At 43.2% G+C, this 23255-nt stretch overlaps 1 protein-coding gene across 1 annotated transcript in view; it reads left to right on the plus strand.

Annotated features, from left to right (window-relative positions):
* The first annotated feature begins 1963 nt into the window (after positions 1-1963).
* The window catches only part of CLVS2 (clavesin 2), a 39339-nt gene continuing 18047 nt past the window's right edge, over positions 1964-23255 (plus strand). Inside the window, exons 1-2 of the mRNA XM_035110688.3 lie at positions 1964-3348; positions 10001-10175. Of these exons, the coding sequence (XP_034966579.1) occupies positions 2960-3348; positions 10001-10175 (564 nt within the window). The 5' untranslated portion in view covers positions 1964-2959. The remainder of the gene's footprint in view (positions 3349-10000; positions 10176-23255) is intronic.

Genomic DNA, 23255 nt, shown 5'->3' on the forward strand with positions numbered 1-23255 from the left:
GGAAGATAAATCCATGGGAGAATTCACACCACTTTAGGTCAATTTCCAGTTATTGGTTTGGCTATGGCAGTCATATTTATTGGATATAAAGCCATTTTTTCCAGTATACAACTATCTATGCAACGATCATCACGCACAGTCAAGGGCAACTATAACACCATCTAGATCTAGATTGAACTGCACCTGTCAATCTATGATAATCATATGGTTGGACATCACATAATATTTAGCTGTGATTTGACACGTTGTAAGCAACCCCCACCCCACCCCAGTCCCATTATGTGTCACACCCCTGGCATCGCATGTATGAACCATCGTGCCTCCCTCCCTAAGCTGGGCAGAAGCTTCCTGGCCTTTGGGAGGGAGGTGCCATACTTTAATACTCTAATTGACCAGGAACATTTAGGGGATAAGCCTAAATATGTGCCTGGCCTAGAGAACCCAAGAAACACTTCCAGGCACTTCCCACTACTTCCTATATAGCTACCGTACGGTAGCATTGAGCCCATTTTCCTGCCCTCGCCCTCAGGGTCGTGTCCTTTGGTCAACACAGCAACTAATAACCTATCCAATATAGGTTATCTGAAGAATAGGTTATCTGAATAGGTTATCTGAAGAAGTGTGCATATAGAAGTGTGCATATAGGTTATCTGAAGAAGTGTGCATATTATCAATATAGGTTATCTGAAGAAGTGTGCATGCACACGAAAGCTCATACCAAAATAAAAACTTAGTTGGTCTTTAAGGTGCTACTGAAGGAATTTTTTTATTTTACTTCGATCCAGACCAACACGGCTACCTACCTCTATCCAATATTGGAAGCTATTATTGACCGGCTAGCCACACATAGCTTTCAGCGGCTCCAAAATGTCTTGCCTTTAGTCGCAATCCTGCAAGGGAGCGCCCCAAAGCAACCGCCCTAAGCAACTCATCCCGCGCCACTTTGCACACAAAAGCGCAACAGGCAAGGCGCATTGGGGTGCAGAGGGCTTTCTTTTTCGGGTGCGTGTGTTCCGAGCGTAGATCGCGGAGGGTTGGCCGAGCAGGTGCCGAGAGCGTGGCATGATGCGGGGCGGCTGGTGGGGCTGGGCTCTTCTTGGGTAAACGCCCCTCCTACCCGCGCCCTTCCTTCAGCTTCCTCCTCCCGACCAACAATACCGAAGACTAGCGAGCTGGAGGAAGGGTCGTGCTGGGTAATAACAATGCGCGCGCGGGGGGCGGGGGCTGCATCGGGAGCCACTTGCCGCGGCAACAGCAGCAGCAGCAGCGACGGCTGCCGCCCAGGGAGCCTTGATTGACGTCGACCTGCTCGCGAAGCGGCGCATCGAGCGCCAGGCAGAGCCAAACAGCCGCCGAAGCCACCGGCTGGCTCGCGCCGGAGGAGCACAAAGAGGCGGCAGCTCCATCTTTCCCAGCGGCAGCGGATCGGCCCCTCCGAAGAGGAGCTCGCCGAGGATTGCCGCCCGCCTCCGCGCCCTGTCTGCGGCCAGACGGCGCCGCCATCCGGGCAGAAGGGCGAGGGCGAGGAGGAGGAGGGCAGGGAGAGGTTCGCCGGGGACCCACATGGGCATGTCCTTGGCTCGTCTGACCGCGCTCCTCGCCGCTGCTTCCCAGCGCTAGGAGCTGCCGTAGCTGATGGATGCCGGAAGGTGCCGCATTGCCTTGTGTGGCTTTGCAGCCTGCTTTGCTGGTGCGGATTACTTGGCTGTTCCGTTTTCGCCCCGGATGCCTTTCTCCTGGCGGATGGCTGTTTTGTGGCGAGGCGACTGAATCCTCTCTTGTCCTGCGAGTCTGTCTGTCCTCGCGGGGAGCGGGGCGGGTGGTGGGGAGGAAAGGACCTGGAGGATATTTTCACCGCCTGCCTGAGAAGACCTGGGAACGAACGAGAGGGACATGCGACAGTCTTGCTGGTAGTGGATGAGATCACTGTGTACGTAGGAGGGGAACTGGGGTGGGTGGGAGGGAGGGCGAATCCATCCCAAGCTTCATGGGCTAAAAGGAGTGGGGTGGGGTGCAAATAAGAACCTCGGGTTTTATTTCATTTTATTAAAAAAGGAAGCACCCTTCAGCAGACCAGTTGCATGCCCTTAGCACCCTGTCACGCACTGACTTCTAAATCCACGAGGATCTGAGTCTCTTATTTTGCGGGAGGGAGAAAGTCCCTGGTGGAAACGTTGCATTGCCACCTGATTTATTGATATAGTTCTTCTTGCTATCTCCATTGCACCAGTACCAAGGGTGAGATCACTGGTTTTCACAGAGGAGTGAGGTGGGAATATCTGAAGACAGCGGTGGGGTGGGGGCGCGGGAGAGAGATATCCAGTACTGATCGCCCCCAGCTTGGGGAAAGTCACTGTACAGCGGCTGTTTGGCCTTCTTCTCTGCCATCATGTTGCTTTAACAGTACCTGCTGATCAGGGAATCTGGTGATCAAGCCAACATGACTAGTTAACCCAAAGGACACTATTGAGTGGGAGGGAGGCAGGGAGCACCTTTCCTGTAGCTGGGCTGTAAGAATACCAGCTCCATCTACTTGGGCTGTGCCAAAGCCATTATTTCTGTCAATCAACAAGCAATTGCAGTGGAAGGATAGCAATTGGGGGTTCGGTTATATGCAAGGTATAGTTATACTGCAGCTTTGAGCTGTTAGTGGGTGTGGGAAGGGTGGGAATTTGAGGGCGAGGAAGAAAAGCAGCAGCTGAGTGGAGTCACTGTGAACGGGCCACCGGGAGATGGAAAGGGGAAACAGGAGCTGAGCGGGTTGTGCACACTGGACGACATCAGGGTATTTGCTTTGGAGAGATTCATGCTGTGAGGCAAAGGAGCACCCAACTTGTCGGTTCTGGAAAGGGAAATAAGGAACTCCCCTCTCTTTTTCTGGAAAGAAGAAGAACAGACTTTGTGGCATTAGGGGCTGCCTCCCTTTTTACTTCAGAGGAGTATTGGACGGAGTGGCACAATGACTCATTTGCAGGCAGGCCTGTCCCCAAAGACGCTGGAGAAAGCCCGGCTGGAACTGAATGAAAACCCGGACACCCTGCACCAGGACATCCAGGAGGTGCGGGACATGGTGATCACCCGGCCAGACATTGGCTTTCTCCGCACGGACGACGCCTTCATTCTCCGCTTCCTCCGGGCCAGGAAGTTCCAGCATTTCGAGGCGTTCCGCTTGTTGGCCCAGTACTTTGAGTACCGCCAGCAGAACCTCGATATGTTCAAGAGCTTCAAAGCCACGGACCCAGGCATCAAGCAGGCACTCAAGGATGGCTTCCCAGGAGGACTGGCTAACCTTGATCACTACGGCAGGAAGATCCTGGTTCTGTTTGCTGCCAACTGGGACCAAAGCAGGTAAACATAAGAGTTTTGGTTGTGGGTATCTGGGGTCAGATGAGACACTTGCCTGAATTTACCATCGTGCTGCAGTCCAGAAATGTCACCTCATCATAGCAAACTGAAATCCCGTTTGGCCCCAGTGATGAAATGGTGTTAATATTCCTTTCCCAGCCAGAAGAATGCTGGGTGTAAGGCGTCTTGTTTTGTCCTTAGTTCTCCGTGTGGCAAATTGCAATTTTGATGATCTGATCCAGATGTCCTGTCATAGTGGGGTGGTTTGATAGATGTCCTTCAAATTCTTTCCAAATGCAGAGCTCAGAGATAGGGAGAATCAACCTTCTTAGGTTCACATTTGCATTGGGCCAGGTTGGGCCATAAAATGTAGGAGAAGGGAATGATGAATGGAAACTTGTTCTTTTATCTTGGAGCCTTCACTTGGAGGGCTGTTGGCTAAGCCATTTTAGAGGTCCTGCTCAGTAGGGGAAGAGGGATGCTCTTGATATACCACCTTTAATATCTTTCTGTGACAAGAGCTGTGATGCCTGTAAAGGAGCAAAAGTGTTGGCCGTTTGTCCTGACACTGACAGATATTTATCCAATGCAGTTTTGCCTGCTTCTGTGAAATAAGCAGTCAGCTGGGATGACGTTCAGTAGTGCTCATTTGCATGTCACTGTTGTCCACTCTTTCCAATGTTTCCCAGCTGTTTCCCAGCTCTCAAAAGCAGCTGAGGATGTAGTGTTTGTCCTTCACACTTTGAGGACTTGAGAGGGACTTTGCCATTGTGGGCAACAAATTTTGCACAGAGGGGTCTTTGCCCATCAAATACGACAGCTGGATCTTAAATTTTGGTATGATAATATTTCTTACACCATTTTAATATCCCTAATCCTAATCCTGGCTGTGACATATAAAAGTGCCTCTAGGGCTAAATATTTGTCGTCATTTCACAGGAAAGGACACATCTCTTCTTCCTAATCTGTTTTAACCCAAATGCTCAAAGGGTGGGCACATAGAGGTGCTGTGGGCTGCCCAACATCACAACATTGTTAGAACAGCCTTCCCCAACCCAGTGCCTTTCAAATGTAGTTGGACTACAATTCCCATTGTCCTTTGCTGTTTGGCCTTACTGGCCAGTGCTGATGGGAGTTGTAGTCCAGTAATATTTGGAGGGCACCAGATTGGGGCAGGTGAAGTAAGTGAAGACAGCTTCTTCAAGTCTCTTGGAGTGAGGACTTTTAATGTCATCCTGTTACTTATGAGGGATATATTTATTTATTTATTACATATTTTATTGAAGGAGCTCAAGGCTTCTCTCCCTCTTCTATCTTCACAACAGCCTTTTGCATTAGATAAGTCTGAAAGATAGTTGTCACCCAATGAGCTTCACTGCAGGAGTGGGGATTTCAAGTCCTGGCCCATCAACATTCAACCCATAATTACTCAGAATTTGCCCCAGTTCGGAGGTAATTTTTATAGCGTTTCCTTCTGGTCATCTCCCATGTTGTAGCAGCAAAACCTGAACTTCTGCATCAGCATGGGTTGCCCAGAAGATAGCGATACTTCCTAAGACAACATTCCACTTCTCTTGGTGTCTGCATGGAAATTACCCATTGTGATATATAATTTCAGGTGATACCAATGAAATGTGGGAGCCAATCATAGTGGGGCAGAAAATTGGAACTCTGACTTGTTAATTCTACCAGTTTGGTTCAGTGGAAGATGATGGAATTCGGCTGAGATAAGTGCTGCACACATGCTGATTAAGCACTCTGTCACAATGCGACTGAGCCCACAAGGACTTGATCCAACCCTCTTGCAGGTACCTTGGAAAAGCAAGGACTTTATCTCAGAGGCAAACTCCATGACTCCTGCCAGTAAATCTATTTATCCTAAAATTTATCAGATGCCTTTCCAGGCAATGCACATCAGTTGCTTAAAATGTAGTGAAATGCAAATGCAAAAGCAGAGTAGTCCTAAAAATATATTGAGGCAGGAAATTTAATATTCATCCCCAAAGAAATGCCTTTATTCTCATAAAATCCTGCAAGGCTCCATCAAGTCTCCAGAGCATGCAGACTTCCTGGCTCAGGCTGGTCCCAGTTTCCTTTGTCTGGTGTGTGTGAGCACAGGCAAGGGACCAGCCTGGTTTACACCACTGGAATCTCTGATGTGCTGGAGATGGATATGCTTCAGGCCAGTGATGGAGAATCTGTGACCCTCTAAATGTTGCTGTACTAAACTCCCATTATCCCCGACAAGTGGCCATGCTGTTTTGGGTTGATGGACACTGGAGTCAAACAATATCTGTAGGGTCACAGGTTTCCGACTCCTCCTCTACAGTTAAAAAGGTATTGGCTATATCAGGTATGGCAAAGGCCTTTGCCCAAGGTTTTGGAGGGCAGGAATTACTAGGCACAAACAACCATGGATTAGATGTTCTGTGCTGTGATTGTTCTCATTTGCACATTCTCTCATATATATACTGAATGGATGGAGAAGGGAACAGAATTAGTGTTTGGCTCCATCTTCAACAGGAACAGTAAAACAACAAAATAGGCCTTATTATGGCATAGGTTTTCATTGACAACAGCTGTATTAATCAGATGCAGGAATTGAACTGAGACGGTAGGAGGCATGAGGTGAAGTGTAGTAGAAAATAAATCATACTAACCTAGTTCTGAATTTTCATTCAAACCCTTACATTTATCAAGCTAATACATGTAATACAAATTATTGTACATAGAGCAGAGTGAACAATACAATCTTGGCGAAATGACAACAGAAACCGAAATACAAGGAAGCCACATTTGCTTATAAGCACTTACACTTTTTTTTGGGGGGGGGGGAGGCAGTTACACCCAGGAGTTGATGTTAAACACTGCCACCATCATAAGGTGATTGGTGGGTTGTTGTTGTTTAATTAAAAAGGTAAAGATGACATCATTAGGATGCTGGATTTTGTAGTGTCAATTTTGAGCTTTTCCTGCAATTGCACATAACCATGAAATAGGCACAGCCCTGGTTAAAACCCGCTGAAGCATAATTCGTAAATTAAGCCTTTCCAAAAGTCAGTAGTTTATCATTTACGCTGGTACAACCCCATGCTGTATCAGTGTGAAAATAACAATAGCACAATCCTATATATCTTTGCTCAGAAGGAAGCCCCTTTTGTGCATGTTGGGGATTACTCTCAGGTAAGTGTGCATAAGATTGCAGCCTCAGTATGTGCATTTACTTTTAAGTATGTTTTGAGAGTTGGCAACAGTAAGAGTTAATTTTGCTTATAGCACACAAGTGCTACAACCACTTTACAGATGCGTAATTTTGTCTCTTTTCTTAAGGCATACAACATTTTAGAAATGGGATAAACAGTAGTTTTCTAACAGCATGCATAAATAGGGGGCATTAAACACAGTTAAATTAATCATGACTCTCAGATTATCTTTAGAAATTAGTTACACACCACTGAGTACATAAATGTGACCCACGAGACACTATAAGAAAACTAAGTTTCAGTGAAGGCAGCTGGATATAAAACAGAATTTAATTTACTGGCATGCTAATACAATTTTTCTCTATGTTACTGAAAGGCAATAGTTCCTAATTTACCTTTTCAGCTCTTGACATCCTTTACTATTTCTTTGAGAAAACTTGAAGATGAAGAAGGAAGAGGTTACTCTTACTTAAATTGTGTCTAATTTTGTCTTACAGACACCCTACAGTGGCCTTTGGGAAATTACACATAACTTCATATGTGGCAACATACATACTACTTACTTTTAATCACTTGATAAGTCATTGAAATGGGTTGGGTAAATATTTTATAGGCACTCCCAAAGTTGGCAAGTTTGAATTAGCTCTGAAACAAACTCTGGGGCTGGGGGATCCTGAAGCATATTCTCCAAACTCAGTTTGTACACAGAAATTTGAATGCACGTTGACCCAGTCCTCCCCCCTCCACACACAATCCTCTCATGGATAGTTTTTGATGTGGTGTTAGTTGTAAAAGCACTCCATTTCCTTCAAAGAGACTAACAGGGTTTCAAATTTAAGTGTCTCTCGGAATTGAGCACTTGGGAATTTTTCAGAATTCAAACTCTGGAATGTTGGCAAATTTCAAATTTGAGCAGAACTTCTTTTCAGCTCTACTTCAAATGTAACGTTTCAGTCCTTAAGGTCTATTTCAGAATGGAGCATGTGTTGTGTTTCATCACTCAAGAGAATACGTTAACGTAATCTGTCACGAGCCTGTGATGGAACTTCAAGTTTACATTCATCCGCCTTACTGTGCTGTCAACATAAATAACGATAAGGATGAGGTGAAATGTTGGATATTGCAAGTCCAGGGTGAATTTATGCAAATAGTTCCTTGCTGTGGGAAGACTTCAATGCAGATGTCTTTCATCATAATTTGCTTGGTACTGCCGCTTTGAAAACGAAAGCTTACAATTTGTGATTCCTACAATGTATCATGGGGCTAATGGTTCGGATGTCTTAGCCAAGTCTGGAATCAAGACCTGGTATCCTAACACCAGTTGCTGGGCTTGTCAGCTGCCATTTACACTTCCCAGGACATTCTGGACTAACATTATGTTGGGCACTTTGGAGCATTGCTAGAAATTTAAATGCCAGCTCTCAACCACCCTTGGAGTGCGACTGCCCATCCATTTTTAGTTCGAAAGCACGTCAAAAATGCAAGTAGATAAATAGGAACCGCTACAGCGGGAAGGTAAACAGCGTTTCCATGTGCTGCTCTGGTTTGCCAGAAGCGGCTTTGTCATGCTGGCCACATTACCTGGAAGCTATACGCTGGCTCCCTCGGCCAATAATGCGAGATGAGCGCGCAACCCCAGAGTCGGTCACGACTGGACCTAATGGTCAGGGGTCCCTTTACCCTTTACCTTTAAGGGATCCAGCAACATGAAAAGGGAGACACAGAGGGCATTTTGCTCATGCCTCTTCAAACCTAGCTTTGGCCCTGGTTTATCACGGTTTTTTGAAAAAAAAAATAAGAAAATTGCTGCCCTAAATTGTGTCCTCTAGTGGATATTATGTTCATCAGTGGTTTTGCAAAATGAAGCTTCCTTATCTCAATGCTATGTAAGGCAAGGAGAAGGCCACTTAAGGAAACCAAGGTATCCCACAGAGATTGCATATTGACTGCTATTTTTAAGTACTTTTAATGGGTCTTTCTGGATGAACAGGTTCTTTAAATGCTCGGTTCTTTTTAAAGTTAACGGCTGCAAACCTGAAAACAGTTACGCTTCGAAAATCCAATTGACTTCCATGAGCTTTAAGCAACTCAACAGGGAGCCGGACTGCAGCCAGTATTGCTACTCTCTCTTGCTAGCTAGCTAATGAAAATTCCGCAGGAGGTAAATCATGGAGAGGCATAGAGAAACATACTGAAGGAACATAGCTCAGTGGTAGCGCATATACTTTGCATGCAAAGAATTCCAGATTCAATCCCTGGCATCTCCAAGTAGTTTGGGAAATATTCCACCCCCAAATCCTTGAGAGCCACTGCCAGTCAGTACGGGCGAGAAAGGGATGGGAAACCTGTGTCCCTCTGGATATTGTTTGCACCATCCCTGATAGTTGGCCAGCTGGCTGTGGATGATGGGAGCGAAGTCCAATTGCATCTGGGGGGCCCTAGGTTTCCAGACCCCTGAACCTAGTACTAAGCTAGGCCAATGGTCTGACTAGGTGTAAACACCTTCAGAAATGTGGATGAGGCTCAGTGAGCCTTAACAAAGTGCTGGGCTTCAAACTCTCCCCTCTCTCCCGCCTCTGCCTCCTCTGAAACTGGAGGAAGGATTTATGCCAGGGTCCCCAAACTAAGGCCCGGGGGCCGGATGCGGCCCAATCACCTTCTTCATCTGGCCCATGGACAGTCTGGGAATCAGCGTGTTTTTACATGAGTAGAATGTGTCCTTTTATTTAAAATGCATCTCTGGGTTATTTGTGGGGCCTGCCTAGTGTTTTTACATGAGTAGAATGTGTCCTTTTAAAATGCATCTCTGGGTTATTTGTGGGGCCTGCCTAGTGTTTTTACATGAGGAGAATGTGCCCTTTTATTTAAAATGCATCTCTGGGTTATTTGTGGGGCATAGGAATTCATTCATAATTTTTTTCAAAATATAGTCCGGCCCCCCACAAAGTCTGAGGGACAGTGGACCGGCCCCCTGCTGAAAAAGTTTGCTGACCCCTGATTTATGCTAAGTTTAGTTTCATATTTAAAAATTCTTGCCTTGGTGTTATGTACAAACCAGGAATCCTATTTTAAAATACAGTATATTCTAGCCAGTTTATAAGAAGCCAACTTCAAAGCTTGGGCTATTATTAAACTAGGCAAAGATTGTTGCAAACCAAGTAACACTAAGATCTGAAATTATAAACTAAGAAGGGGGTTGGGAGTGTGCAAACCTGGCACTTCACTTGGACTCAGCCACATAGCTTCATGTTTCATACAAATGCTGCTGTGTCGCAGTGTCACCCCAATCTTAAAGGTTTGTGTATTTATCTGATCACATATAGTGAAACTGTGATTACCATACTTTATCATGTGCAAACTGGATACTTTGACAGCAGATTGCAAGTAATACATTTTCTTTTAGCATCGGAATATTGTTAGCTAGCTTAATACGATCTTGTCTTTGTTGGCAGGTACACACTGGTGGATATTTTGCGTGCCATACTTCTTTCCTTGGAAGCCATGATTGAGGATCCTGAACTTCAAGTAAATGGATTTGTTTTGATTATAGACTGGAGCAACTTCACTTTCAAACAGGCTTCTAAACTGACACCAAGTATGCTTCGATTAGCCATAGAAGGCCTTCAGGTAAAAAACTTTTTAAAAGCATTACTCATATATCTCCTAATCTTCCCTCCTCCTCACCCCCAACCCCCCCCAGTTGGTGTGCTTCCATGCTAAAAACAGAACAAGAAGAATATAAATTCAAACAATCCAGTACAGTGGTGCCTCGACTTACGAATTTATTCCATTCCGAAGGCACCTTCGTAGGTTGAAAAATTCGTAAGTTGAAAAGCGCCATTGGAAACGCGATTTCCCATAGGAATGCACTGGAAATGGAAAAATTTATAAGTCGAAGCAACCCCACCTAAAAATCCGTAAGTCGAAAAAACCCTATCTAAAACCGCCGCGGTTTCCGTTCGGATGTCGAGAAATTCGTAAGCGTGCGGCCATTTGCCCCACTCGTAAGTCGAAAAATTTGGTTGTTGAGTCGTTCGTAAGTTGAGGTACCACTGTAATTGAAATTTTAGGATCTATATTCATTTCTCTCAATTTGTGACCTAACTGAAGAAGAATCAAGTGGTTGTTTATTTTATGGCTGAGAAACCGAGTCTCATATTTGATGGTTGCCTCAAATCAATCAGCTCTAAATTATTATTGAGGGAAGAGAAATAACAAAAACTTCCAAAGGAGGCAGAGTTGGATTACTGATTTTTAAAATATATATATATATTTAATTTTCCATTTTTAACATTGATACAACATCTTATTTTCATTTGCAAATTTTTAGCTCCATAGAGCCCTTCATTTCCAGCAATTTTTATTTCTCATTCTATACATTTTAGCTAATTTAGTTGGGGTTAAAAACCATCTGTACATCATTTTCATTATATTTTCTTTCAACACCGTACATGCCGTAAATTTAATTCCTTCATTCGATAACTTTAACCACGATTCAAATGGAATGTTATGCCCAGACTCTTTCGCCCAGAGTTGGATTACTGGTGGATGTTGTGCGTTGCCCAGTCAAAGCAAATTCCTCTTCAATAGTGGTATTAATTTTGGGATAACCAAATGTGGAGTGTAAGTTCATTCCGTTTGCTGCGTATGCTTCACTCAAGTGAGTTATTTGGAGCTTTCTCTCTGTGTTGTATCTGTCTCATCTTTGCCTGGGGCACCTACGAGTCTGGATTGCAGCAGTTGACCTCTTGTGGGTGGGGAAGAACATCTAAATGGTTCTGTCTTGTGGCAGCAAGGTGGAGTAGATGGCATTTTGGCCTCTTCCTTCTGTAACTCATTTCCCCCCACTGATATCTTTTCTAAAACACAGAATAAGTTGGTTGTGCTAGTTGCTATGTATCACAAACCTATAATGTAATAGATGTGCTTCATTAGGTTTCTGGTGTGTTGTGAGGAGAGAGACTGAACAAATAACTGGATATCCATGCTTGTACGAATGATTGAAGAATTAATTTTACAATAGCCACTGCTTCGGCCACCTCAGGCCTATGGAGATGCATTTCTGAGATACTGAAGGAGTTACTTTCAGTATGCGAAATGTCATTCCTATGCAAGTTTCCCACTTCGACTGTTTCCAAGCATCGCTCAGCACATGAGTTGGGTGTGTGTGTGTTGCACAGCCCTGCCAGCTGCCACCATTGCCTTGAGTAATGCACAGTGGCCTTGTTTCATGTGGTGAATAAATGCTTCACAGCATTTATTTGGGAGGTAGGAAATTTGCTACTGGGACATTGACCACTGTGGTGAAAGTAATGTCTAGATTGGCTAAAATATTGTCCTCAGGATAGAGTTCTGAGGTAGCCTCAGTAGTTCACTAACCACATGGAGAGCTTATCATTTGTAGTTTCAGGCTATACAGTATACTTGCTGTCACCACACACCCAGTTCTCTCAATTTTCTACCATGTTTAGGAGTGTGGTGATTCTTAGCCTGAGGGCAACAGAAAATGAGTTCATTAGTGTGGCTAGAGGCACTACAGCACAATATTTTCAGAGGCCACTATGCAGTAAATGGTTGTGTGATTCAACCCTGTATCTTGAGAGTTTGCTGATACCTTAATGCTTAATGGAGGTTGCTGTGAGCTTTTCCTTAGCCATTAACCGCATACTTGATTAAAGTTATCTATAGGTTAAAGTGCTTCTCTTGCAGTTAAATCATTGAATCATGGTGCATAAGTGCTTTACGTTGTATTTAATAAATGCAAAACTATTTTCATTAAAGCAAATGTTTATCTAAGAGAGAACTGAATTTTTATATCCAAATATTGAGGTTTTTGCCTCACTTCTTACTGCAGTTGGTTCTGCTTTTACTCGAGGAAATGCTTTCATTCCCTTACACTTCAACCTCTGAAATGTTTTTATGACTCCTATAAAGCAAATGAGCAACCATCTCTGTGAGCTTTTATGCGCTTTGATATTGCAGTCAATTTTAGTAGGGTCTGCCAGAATTTTCATCGTTCTTCTGTAGAGTTATGATCTAAGGCCACTTTCCCATGTCAATTCTACACCCAATATACATCAGGCTAATGAAATGGATTCGCATGTCCCTGGACTTGACACGAGACTGTTAGATAAATGCCAGGTTGGTTGAGGAAATGCACATTTCTTTGGGGCTGGGGCAAAAAGGACTCATTTCTCACCCTCATCCCTGAGTGCAGAAAGTTACTTTCCATTTCTGGAAACTTTAGGCCCACTTATTTGTTCTTCTGGGCACCACTTTCCTGCTTCTGTGTCCACTCTAGCCCTGTGTAGCTTCTGTATAGAAGAACATAGGAGCAGGGCTGCACTCAGAAGCCCTGCCTCTAATATGATGGAAGCTGAGAAGCCAGTCTGTTGGCATCCACACATACAGAGTGGATGTCTACAGGGAAGGTGCCCCCCCATGCATACAGCTGGAGGTACAAACATCTACAGATGTTCTCACTGTTTTCACAGATGCTGTGCAAACAGAACACATGATATTAGGAGGCAGATACTACTAGGCCTGCTCCTGCTCCCGTGTCACTGCATGAGTGAGCTAGAATGCCTGAAGGGGGCTACGGTAATTTTGCCCTGTTTGCCCACCTGGTTGTTTAATCTGATTGGTGGTGGTAAGCCATGTGATGTCCCCATAGTATTCTGACATGATGATGCCACAGACACATTGAAACAAAATCACCCAAGCCCATAAGTTGAAATGACATTGTGGGAAAATCAGAAAGGAAACAGTGTTCAGGAAACAACCGGAAGAACAAAAGGAACAGCACGGAAACAATGGAAATGTTCAGTTGGAAAGTCAATCTGCCTCTTATGTATGTTGTTTTCCTCTTTCGTTCCACGCGAGCTGTGGTTACTCTTCCTTTGAAAATGCGCACCCTTGGAGTGTATAAAGACATCTCACAGGTTTTTCAAACAAAAACTAACTTAAGGAGGTAGACTTACTGACAGAGCAATCCCATTACATGTCTACTCAGAAGAAGGTAGTCCCATTGTGTTTACTGTGGCTTGCTCCCAGATAAATGGCTATAGGATTGCAGCCTTCAGTGCCCTTCTCCTGACACCTCATGTGGATTTGTTTTGGGGCATTATACTTCCTTGAGACACATTGGAATTTGGCTTGTGGACAGTTGTTCTACAAATCATCCCTTTGTTTATGTTCCTATTTATCAATGTTAAAGCATTCTTGTACACTGCAATATTAATTCAGCAGCACCCACCAAAGCATTTTAAGGAGCCATTCAGGACTCATGATGACTGCCCTGAATGGGCTAAAGTGTTGTGTTGGGAGGCCGCTTGCTGAATCTGAATGAAAACCTTCAGGTGACAGTCAGGAAAAAAGAGCATTTATAAACTGGTTCCTTTCCTTTTCTTGCCATGTGACGTGCACATCAGAAACTGGTCCATCTGAGTTACAGAGCAGGTTAGAAAAGTACAGATGGGAGATACTGAAAAAGGAGCGTAACCAATAAGTACAAGACTTGCTGTCTCGATAAACAGCTACACTATTTAATCAGTGGAATTGTATTTGCTTTGGCTTACAAGACTTTGCCGAGATCACACGGCAGCTGAGGAAGAAAAAAAACTAGCACTCTAGTAAATTAATTGCTTTTATAGGAAAAGAAAAAAGACACAGAGATGGGTGGTTACCTCAGGATTACAGGAGAGAGAAATTTGGATGGGCGACTCCAGCAGACTAGCACAGGCTGTTTAATGCCAAGTGCACCTGTATACCAAATCAGCCTGCTTAAAGGTAGCCAATATTTTGTACTCCAGATGTTGCACTACAACTCCCATTATCTCTGATTGTTGTCCATACTGGCTGGGGCTCATGGGATTTGGAGTCCATCTGGAGTCCATCTGGAGTTCTAACCCCACTAACCTGGAAGTGAGGTCCGTTGAGGACTTCTGATTGTGCACGATGAGGATTGCACTGTTATTAAAAAAATTAATAATGGTTGGAATGCATGCTGGGTGATTCTTTGGTGACCTTTCTCCCTGCAAGGTACAGAAGCACCTTGGTTGTGTGTAAGAGGTAAGGGATAAATACATGGAAGTGTGTCCTCCAGGGTGCCCTTTTGTCTTGTCTCACTTTCTGGACCCACATGCATGATTTCCCTCTGGATGTCATTAGGCAGCATATGGTCCACCTCTACCTGATTACGTTGTATGGGTGACATTTGAATTCCAGAAACATTTCAGGAGTTGAAAAATAATTTCATACAATTGAGCAGGCCACAATGAAGCCAGATAGATCTGATGTTAGCAGTTCCACATTGTCGCAGTGGTCGTTACACAGGATTGGGCTCCCAAGTCCCCTCTTGCCCAGCTCCTCTGACTTTCAGGGGTTGGTGAAAGAGGTCTTCTTGTCTATACAGTGCTACTTTGGTTTACAAATGCTTCAGGTTACAAACGCTTCGGGTTACAAACTCCGCTAACCCAGAAGTAGTTACCTCGGGTTGAGAACTTTGCCCCAGGATGAGAACAGAAATCGCGCGCCAGCAGTATGCCGGCAGCAGGAGGCCCCATTAGCAAAAGCGCGCCTCAGGTTAAGAATGGTTTCGGGTTAAGAATGGACCTCTGGAATGAATTAAGTATGTAACCCGAGGTACCACTGTATTATTAATGCACCCAACGGCTAACAAGCCTAGTGTTTAAAAATCTGTCCCTGTTTCCTTTCCCCTTTTTATGTTATTACATGTAATTGGCCTTCACACATCGCTGAGCATTTCCAAGGAAGTCTGCTAATTAATTAAAGCAAAAATTACTTAATAGGGATCCTTTTAAGAACATACAGCTCTTCCTTGCTTGAAAATATTGTGATGTTAATTAACACTTCCATAATTTCTCACGCACGGGAGAAGCTCTGTGTGTCATGGAGCTTCCTATTGTCAGTATAACTGAGTGAAGAACAGGGGCTTACATCATGATCCCTGTTCTCCCCCTGCCCCACACTTCCAACGCCCTAGCTACTGGGAATACTAGAATTTTCTTCCAGTTCTCAGGAACCTTTTTCAGCCCAAGGGCCACATTCCCTTCCATGCAACCTTCCAGGGGCCACATGCCAGTGGTGGGCAGGACCAGGGGCAAAAGTGGGCAGGGCAACAAATGTGACTGTGATCTTCGTTTCTTCACACATTTGAACCAGGCAAGCAAGAAGCGTTCCAGCTGCACAAAACTGGGCACTCAAAGAGGATACAAAAGCATAGCTAGTAAGGGGTGTGGCATGGGAACAAGGGTGTGGCCTGGAGAGAATCCCAAGGGCCAGATAGAGAGGCTTGGAGGGCCACATTTGGCCCCTGGGCCTGAAGTTCCCCATCACCCCTGATCTGCTTCCACATTCCCCTTTCCTGCACACAAGCATAATAAGGTATCCCCACTTCTCTCTCTCAGTTCTGAGTGCTTGGCACTTTCCGCAGGGCCAGTATTTAGTAGTTATATTCCCAGGGACTGATGGGTCATTTGAGAATGGTCCAGCACCATACTGGTTCCCAGGAACTTCTGTGCATCTTGATGAGATTCATTTATACTTCCCCCTCACCCCTGACCCCTGCTTTCCCGCCATTATGTTGTCCAGATAAGTTTGATATTTGAAAGCCTCCTTAGAGAACGGCATTCAGCATGACGCTTCGGTTCAAGGATGGCTGGGGCAAGGGGGCAGCCAGGCCTGTTCTGTGCTTTCTCTTTCTCCTTCGACTGGTTTTGCAGAGCTCACTGGCTTGTTGCTCACATTATGTCACAGAATCAAAGGCTAGAGATGAACTAGCAGATCAACACACTGGAAGGTAGCAGTGTGGTAAAAGGTGTTTGTGTGTGAGAGATCTATCATCTATATCTACCTACCTACCTACCTACCTACCTACCGACCGACCGGTATCTATCTATCTATCTATCTATCTATCTATCTATCTATCTATCTATCTATCTATCTATCTATCTATCTCAAATGGAAAGGATAGCAGAGCACCACATTAATTTATTAACATCTCTGTGTCAAGGTGATATTTAACTATTTGAGACAAAGTAAAAGGAGGGGGAGGGGAAAGGATATCCAGTTTAGGTTGCCATCCTTCTAAGGGAGCAATCCTAACAGCGCAATGGGATTTTCCTCTGAGCAAACGCATAGAATTGCATGCTGTGGATGTATGAATAAATCACGTGATAGGACTACTTTTTTTAAAAAAATCACTTCAAATGAGGGAAGGGAAAATAGGGAATGTTCTAGGTGTTATAAATTGATCGTGGGTGGACTCTCTGGACAGAATCATTGTTTTTTACATCTTTGTTTGGAAACACATGTTGGGGGGGGGAAAAACTTGCTCTCTTTAAGGGTAAATTTAATGTTACACAAAGGCAGAAGGCAAATGCCAGAAGTTCTTTTAAAAATTATTATTATTCCATCTCTTTGGAAGTGTCTTAAAGGGAAACTAGAGAAATGCTAAAGCTGCATTTTAAATTTGAGTTACAGAAAATCTATCAGAAAAACAGAGCAAGCTTGTTTTTAAGAAGCTAAGCTTTCCAGTGTTGTCATTTGGTGAAGTCATTTCTGGGATCTGCTGCAACAGATGAAAAACAAAAAGCAAAGTAGGCACAGTGGTAGGCCTACAATACTGCAGCTCTTCATTTGTATGCTGACAGATGGGAGAATGTATTGTTCATGCCTGAGAGGGACAAGGAAGGGCTGTCTGGGCTTGCACTTACAGTAGCTTTTTCTACATTTTGAGCCTTTTTTGTGTAATATAGTTCTATCTATTCCCCAAAATGATTTTGTAAAAGGCTGGCATAAGCAATGGGAAAGAATCTGTATTTTATCTCAGCTATTCAATTTGTATTCATGTTTGTCTTCATGTTTGTCATTGCTTTTACTTGCTGGATTTTGATATGATAAGGTATATAATTTTGAAAAGGGTCCCTGCATCCTTATCTTTGTCCAGTGACAACCTATCATCAAACACATGCATCCATGAACTCCCCGTTTCTTTTCAAGTCTATTGAATGGAAAGGGAAGTAATCATCACTCTTGTCAATGAGCAATTAATTACTATTGCTTGTTCTCCTGTAATGGCATAAAAAAACACCATGCTGATGACATTAACGGCTGTTATTCAAGCCAGGCTAATTAGCAGTTCTGGTCTAAGGTAATGTTGAGTTGCAATGAAAATCATGTCAGAGTAATGCTGGAAATATTGTCAGTTATCAGCATAGTTCTCTGTATACTTGGATGCAAAGCAGTTCCTCACTTAAGCTGACAGTTACCATGGTGAGCCTTGATCAGTTAGTATGCAAACATGCATGAAATTGTGGTACAGGAGAATAAACACAGATCTTAGATGCTTAAAGCGGGAGGCGAATAGTTGTGAACTATGTGAAGAAAATTGCTCCGTTTCTTTTTTTCTTTCTAACTCATAATGTTTCCAAAGGGCAGCCAGTAGGTTTTTAACATACAATAGGAAACTTGGAAATAGACCATTTGAAAAAGTAATCTGCCATTCAAACAACCCCCTGCTCTTCCCTGACTGCTAAATGACTGATGAAATTAGGCTTCATGTTGGTTCTAGAGCAGATTTTGGTTGGATTTTCTTAGCCATTTGAAGAAAAAGAGCCATCTAATGAACTTTCCACAATTGGATTTGTTGCTCTGGGGGTATCACACAGAGACCTCTCTCAATTGACTGTAAAGTTTGTAACCAATTGTAGGGAAGGAAACGATTTTTTTTTTTAGTTCCTCCAAATCAAGCAAGCAAGCAAGCAGGTCAGAATTGTTGTAGCTTTGACCTGAAAGCCAACGTTCAGGCATATTGATTTCTAAAAAGAGAAACTGGAATCTGGAGAAAATGAGTGATAGGTTTCAAAGTTTGGTTTGATTTTCTTTGAAAAATACGAAGGACAGCAACATTCAATTTGTTCTGCTAGGGTTTATAGATGGGGCCTTGGCCTGCTGTCAGAAACTATGCAGCAATCATACAATGCACTATTGGGGTTTTATTGCTATTTTCCCCTTCTGCTTTTCAGGAAGTGGAGAGGAGGACAGGTATACTGAATTGTTTTCTGGCCTGTTGGCAACCCTACTACAATTACGTGGTAGGGGTGGTTGCAAATTAGCCAGTCGAATAGATTGCAGGTGGACCTTGGTGGATCAGAAATTATATAAATCTGCAGCAGGGAAATGACTTTGTAGAGTTGTGACTTCAGTGCTTAAGAAGCTGAGCAGAAATGTAGTGGTAGCAACAGAATCCAGGAAATATGCATAGATAAGGTGACACCTGGAAATAAGATTTCATTCTTGAGAAAATAGCTAAGGGTTTTATCCAACACTACAGTTGCACTTGCTCAACAGACCTCTGCTTGTACAACAGAACTTCCTGTTGTCCCTCTCCTGTGCATTCCCTTTCCTCTCAAAATCTGCTCCAGAGCGTAGGTGGACGCTCCAGAACCTGTTTTGGGGGCACACAGAGAGGAGAGAAAGAGATAGTCCTGTTGTGCAAAGAGAACTATGCATGTTCAGCACTGGACACAATTCTTAAGTTGGGCTTGCTTCCAGGTAAAAGTCTTAGGCTGCAATCCTGTACCCCACTGCTTCTTTTTCTGAGAATATATTTATTCATCGGTGCTGTTAAACATCGATTGCTGGACCACAACTCAGCGTTTTATTGTTTCCCTCCAATATCCATTCACCTCGAAACATGGCCATGAAAGACACAATAAATCCCTCTTTTTCCTCCATAGAATTGATGGATTTTCTTTTGCTTTCACTCACATTATGATGACAAAAAGCCTCAATAATTTTTATTGCTTTGTGTAGGAGTGTAGCACTGAAGGAAACCCTTATGTAAGTGTAACAGAAGAATTATTTAATGACCGTATTATTTATTTATTAATATCTTGTGGACCCAGTCTAAGCTTTCAGCTCTTAGACTCTGCGTTCAAATGTTATGATTCCTACAAGAGGGTTTGTGATATATATATATGATTAAACCACTGAGCCTAGGGCTTGCTGATCAGAAGGTCGGCGGTTCGAATCCCTGTGACGGGGTGAGCTCCCGTTGCTTGGTCTCAGCTCCTGCCAACCTAGCAGTTCGAAAGCATGTCAAAATGCAAGTAGATAAATAGGAACCGCTACAGTGGGAAGGTAAACGGCGTTTCCATGTGCTGCTCTGGTTTGCCAGAAGCGGCTTTGTCATGCTGGCCACATGACCTGGAAGCTATACGCCGGCTCCCTCGGCCAATAATGCGAGATGAGAGCGCAACCCCAGAGTCGGTCACGACTGGACCTAATGGTCAGGGGTCCCTTTACCTTTACCTTTAACCTGTCAGCATCCTCCGCTTAACAACTTCTGCTTTGAAAAATGACATTATTTTCAAAGAGCTATATATCTACATTTAGTTCTGTGAATAAAAACAAACTGATGGAGCTTTGTTCTATCCAGTATTTATGTACAAATTACTGAATATTATTATTATAAATTCTGTTTATATTTATACTTTTTGTTCTGCCACAGGACTCATTTAAATATACATGTTATATGCATTACAAAAACCACCCATGTCCATTTGGAGACAAACACTTTTAAGCCTAGGTATTGGTGCTTTTGGTCAAGTCCCACCCATATCTGTATAAAAACTGCATGATTGGAGTAAATTTTAAACTTGTCTAAATGCAAGATATTTCAATCCTCTTTAGTTCCAGTACAGACATCCAAATGAGGATGGTAATTATTTTCAAAAATCATTAAGAATCCATAGGGTCATCCCTTTCAGATATGGTGCCAAGACAGTGTTCAAGCTTGGCAGTCTCCAAACATTCCCTCAGAGCTTCTTTGTTCATACAATATCTAGCAGTCAGGTTTGCACCACCTACACTAATGCTGCCATGGAGTTTCCGGCAGGAAACATATATAGCAAGGATGAGGAACCTGTGGTCCTCCAGATATCTACTGCTGCAATCACCTGTGATCAACTCAAGCTTGAGGCAGGCGGGAGTTGGAGTCGACACCTGGAAGGTCACAGATGCCTTGTCCAAGATACATAGTGTGCGAGGCAGGTGTGCATCTCTAAATATTAAAGAACACATACAGTCATACCTCGGTTTAAGTGCGCTTCGGTTTGAGTACTTTCAGTTTAAGTACTTCGCGGACCCACCTGGAACGGATTAATACACTTTCCATTACTTTCAATGGGAAAATTCACTTCAGGTTAAGTACAGACTTCCGGAACCAATTGTGTACCGTACTTAAACCGAGGTACCACTGCATTAGGAAGCCGTGATTTGATGCTGCTCCCTTACACACGTCCACCATGCTCATTCAATTCATCCAACCTATTCAAGCTCTGAACAGGGTTCAAGATGATCACCATTAGATCTATGTGAGTTGGCATGCAGCATTAGCCTGAGGTTCTGTCATGCCAGTTACTTCATGACTTTCATCAAACCTAACAAATTGAAATGACAACAACTGAGAAAACCTGAAATATTTGTTTATTGATTGACCACTGGGCTTTCCACAACTACTCTTTGGGTGTCTCCAAGTGATAGATTTGTCCCTTACAAAACTTGCCCTCACTAATGGGCAATATATTAATATGATTAGATTTGCCTGTGATGGTCTGATTTGTGAATGACATTTCCAAAGCCAAGGAATCCTATGATAATGAACCGTGCATGATGCTCATGTGGTGTGAATGGGCTTGAAGAAACTAAACATCATTAAGGGAATATTCAGCATCTGGAATAGTTCAGGGTGAATTCATACTTGCACTTTCCAACCTTACTCTGGACTTTGCACACAGCCAAATCAGTAGGGAGCTGGCTAGCAATATAGACAGTAATAAGGTGAAACACAACATTTGTTGGAGTTACTGCTGGAATAAAGTGATGCTATTTGATTGCATAGATGCAAACACACACACCCTGATGGTTTCCCACCTTTCTTTCCAAACAAGTTTCAGTATATATCTCCACAATAGAGGGTGGTTTCTTTTGAATGTGAGAAGAGCTATGTGGTGTGCATTTGTTAATATTTATTATTTATCAGGCATTTAGACAGTAGATTGGAACAGCTACTAATCTCTGTAATTATGCATTTAAACAGCAGGCGATAACAGCTCCAGAACAACCATTTAAACCTGTCCAATCAATAGTGTGCAACTTTCTGAATGTTTGCTGATTTAAAGCCCATAAACTCATAAATGTATTACTGCTGGGACAGCATTCTGTGCATTTTAAATTCAGGCGTGCAGCTGCAGATACGATCTTCAGACAAAATCTGTGCTGTTCAAATGTGTGCTGAGCTGTCAGCAGTTAGAATGAGCTGCTCTGAATGCTTCAGGGAGTTCAGTGTGCCAGGAAAGTTTTTGCAGGATCACTAGGCTAATGGACATAGCCCATTTGTGTCTTCTGGGCATGCACTTACAATCCAGCAGCCTTTAGATATCAGTCTGTCTCTTAGTTATGTGATTAGTGCATTTCAGCACCTCCAGGGCTCTGGACAGAGCAAGCATGGCTTGGAGTCAATAAGTGACTGCTGAAAACGAGCAGAATGCTTGTGAATTCTAGTAAGCCGTTTCTATAAATCTTCCCCAAACCTAAGCCCTTATATCGATTTCTGCTGGAATTTGAATGAGGGCAAGAAATTCTGAGTAAACTTCCTTCCTTCCTCCTTGTGGGGCCCAGATTGATTCATGGAATTTCCCTCTCAGTTTTTGGCCATCTAATGGTTAGGCTAAGGATGCTAATATCATTAAGATTATAGACTCATGTAGCTGGAAGAGAATGAATTACCCCAGGACAGTACATGCACTAGCTCCCTATAACTCAGCCTTGTTGATCACATGTCACATATAGGGGAAAAGGTGAACATAAACGTGGCTGGAAATAATGCTAGCTTTTCACATCTTTTGTGCACAGGCCATGGAATATGGTAGATTTCAATCAACTTGACCTTTCTGAAGATTTCAAAAGAAGTACGCATTTCTGGGGCATAGCCAGCATTTCACTTCAGTTTATTAATTGTGATAACTCACTGCTGAATTTACAGTTCTTGACTCATTGTTCATTCTATTAAGCAAATGCAACCATTCCTAGTTGCCTTAAAAACAAAGGAAAAAAGTACACAGCAAATTTTCTTACAACTTCAGGATGCAAAGAAACATTATGTGAAGCTAAGGGAGGAATTTTAGACCAAAGAAAATAGCTCAAGTTGGAATCTAAGCTGAATTTTAAAGATACTTTTGAGGGTTACTTTTCCAGAATTTCCAATCCAAAACTATTGAGAGCTTTTAAAGAATTTTGTTACTGGTTTTAACCAGGTGCGGATTGCTGCCATAGAATGCTGCATGATCTCATTCTACATATGTTGTTAGTACTTCAGTTTTAGATGTGTCATGGAAGTAGAAAAGTGTTGCACTGTTGCTTCTTAGAAGAAGCCTAGACAAGGGACATTATTTTTGAAACCATGCATTCAGAACATTGCATGGTTTTGAATTGCCAATATTAGGTAGAGTAAAAAGATAATACTGCATTTGCAGCTTACAGTGCATTTTTGCTGAAACTACTTCTAGATATGCCCCTACAAGCTGGAGGATATGTACTTGGCGGGCATTAGTTTGACAAGAAAATATTTCAGGAAACTCCAGCAGTAGGTAGCTTCTGTTTCTCCTTGGATATTTGAAAGGG

This window comes from Zootoca vivipara, chromosome 3, assembly GCF_965207765.1.
Source record: "Zootoca vivipara chromosome 3, rZooViv2.hap1.1, whole genome shotgun sequence".
Taxonomy (NCBI): Eukaryota; Metazoa; Chordata; class Lepidosauria; order Squamata; family Lacertidae; genus Zootoca; species Zootoca vivipara.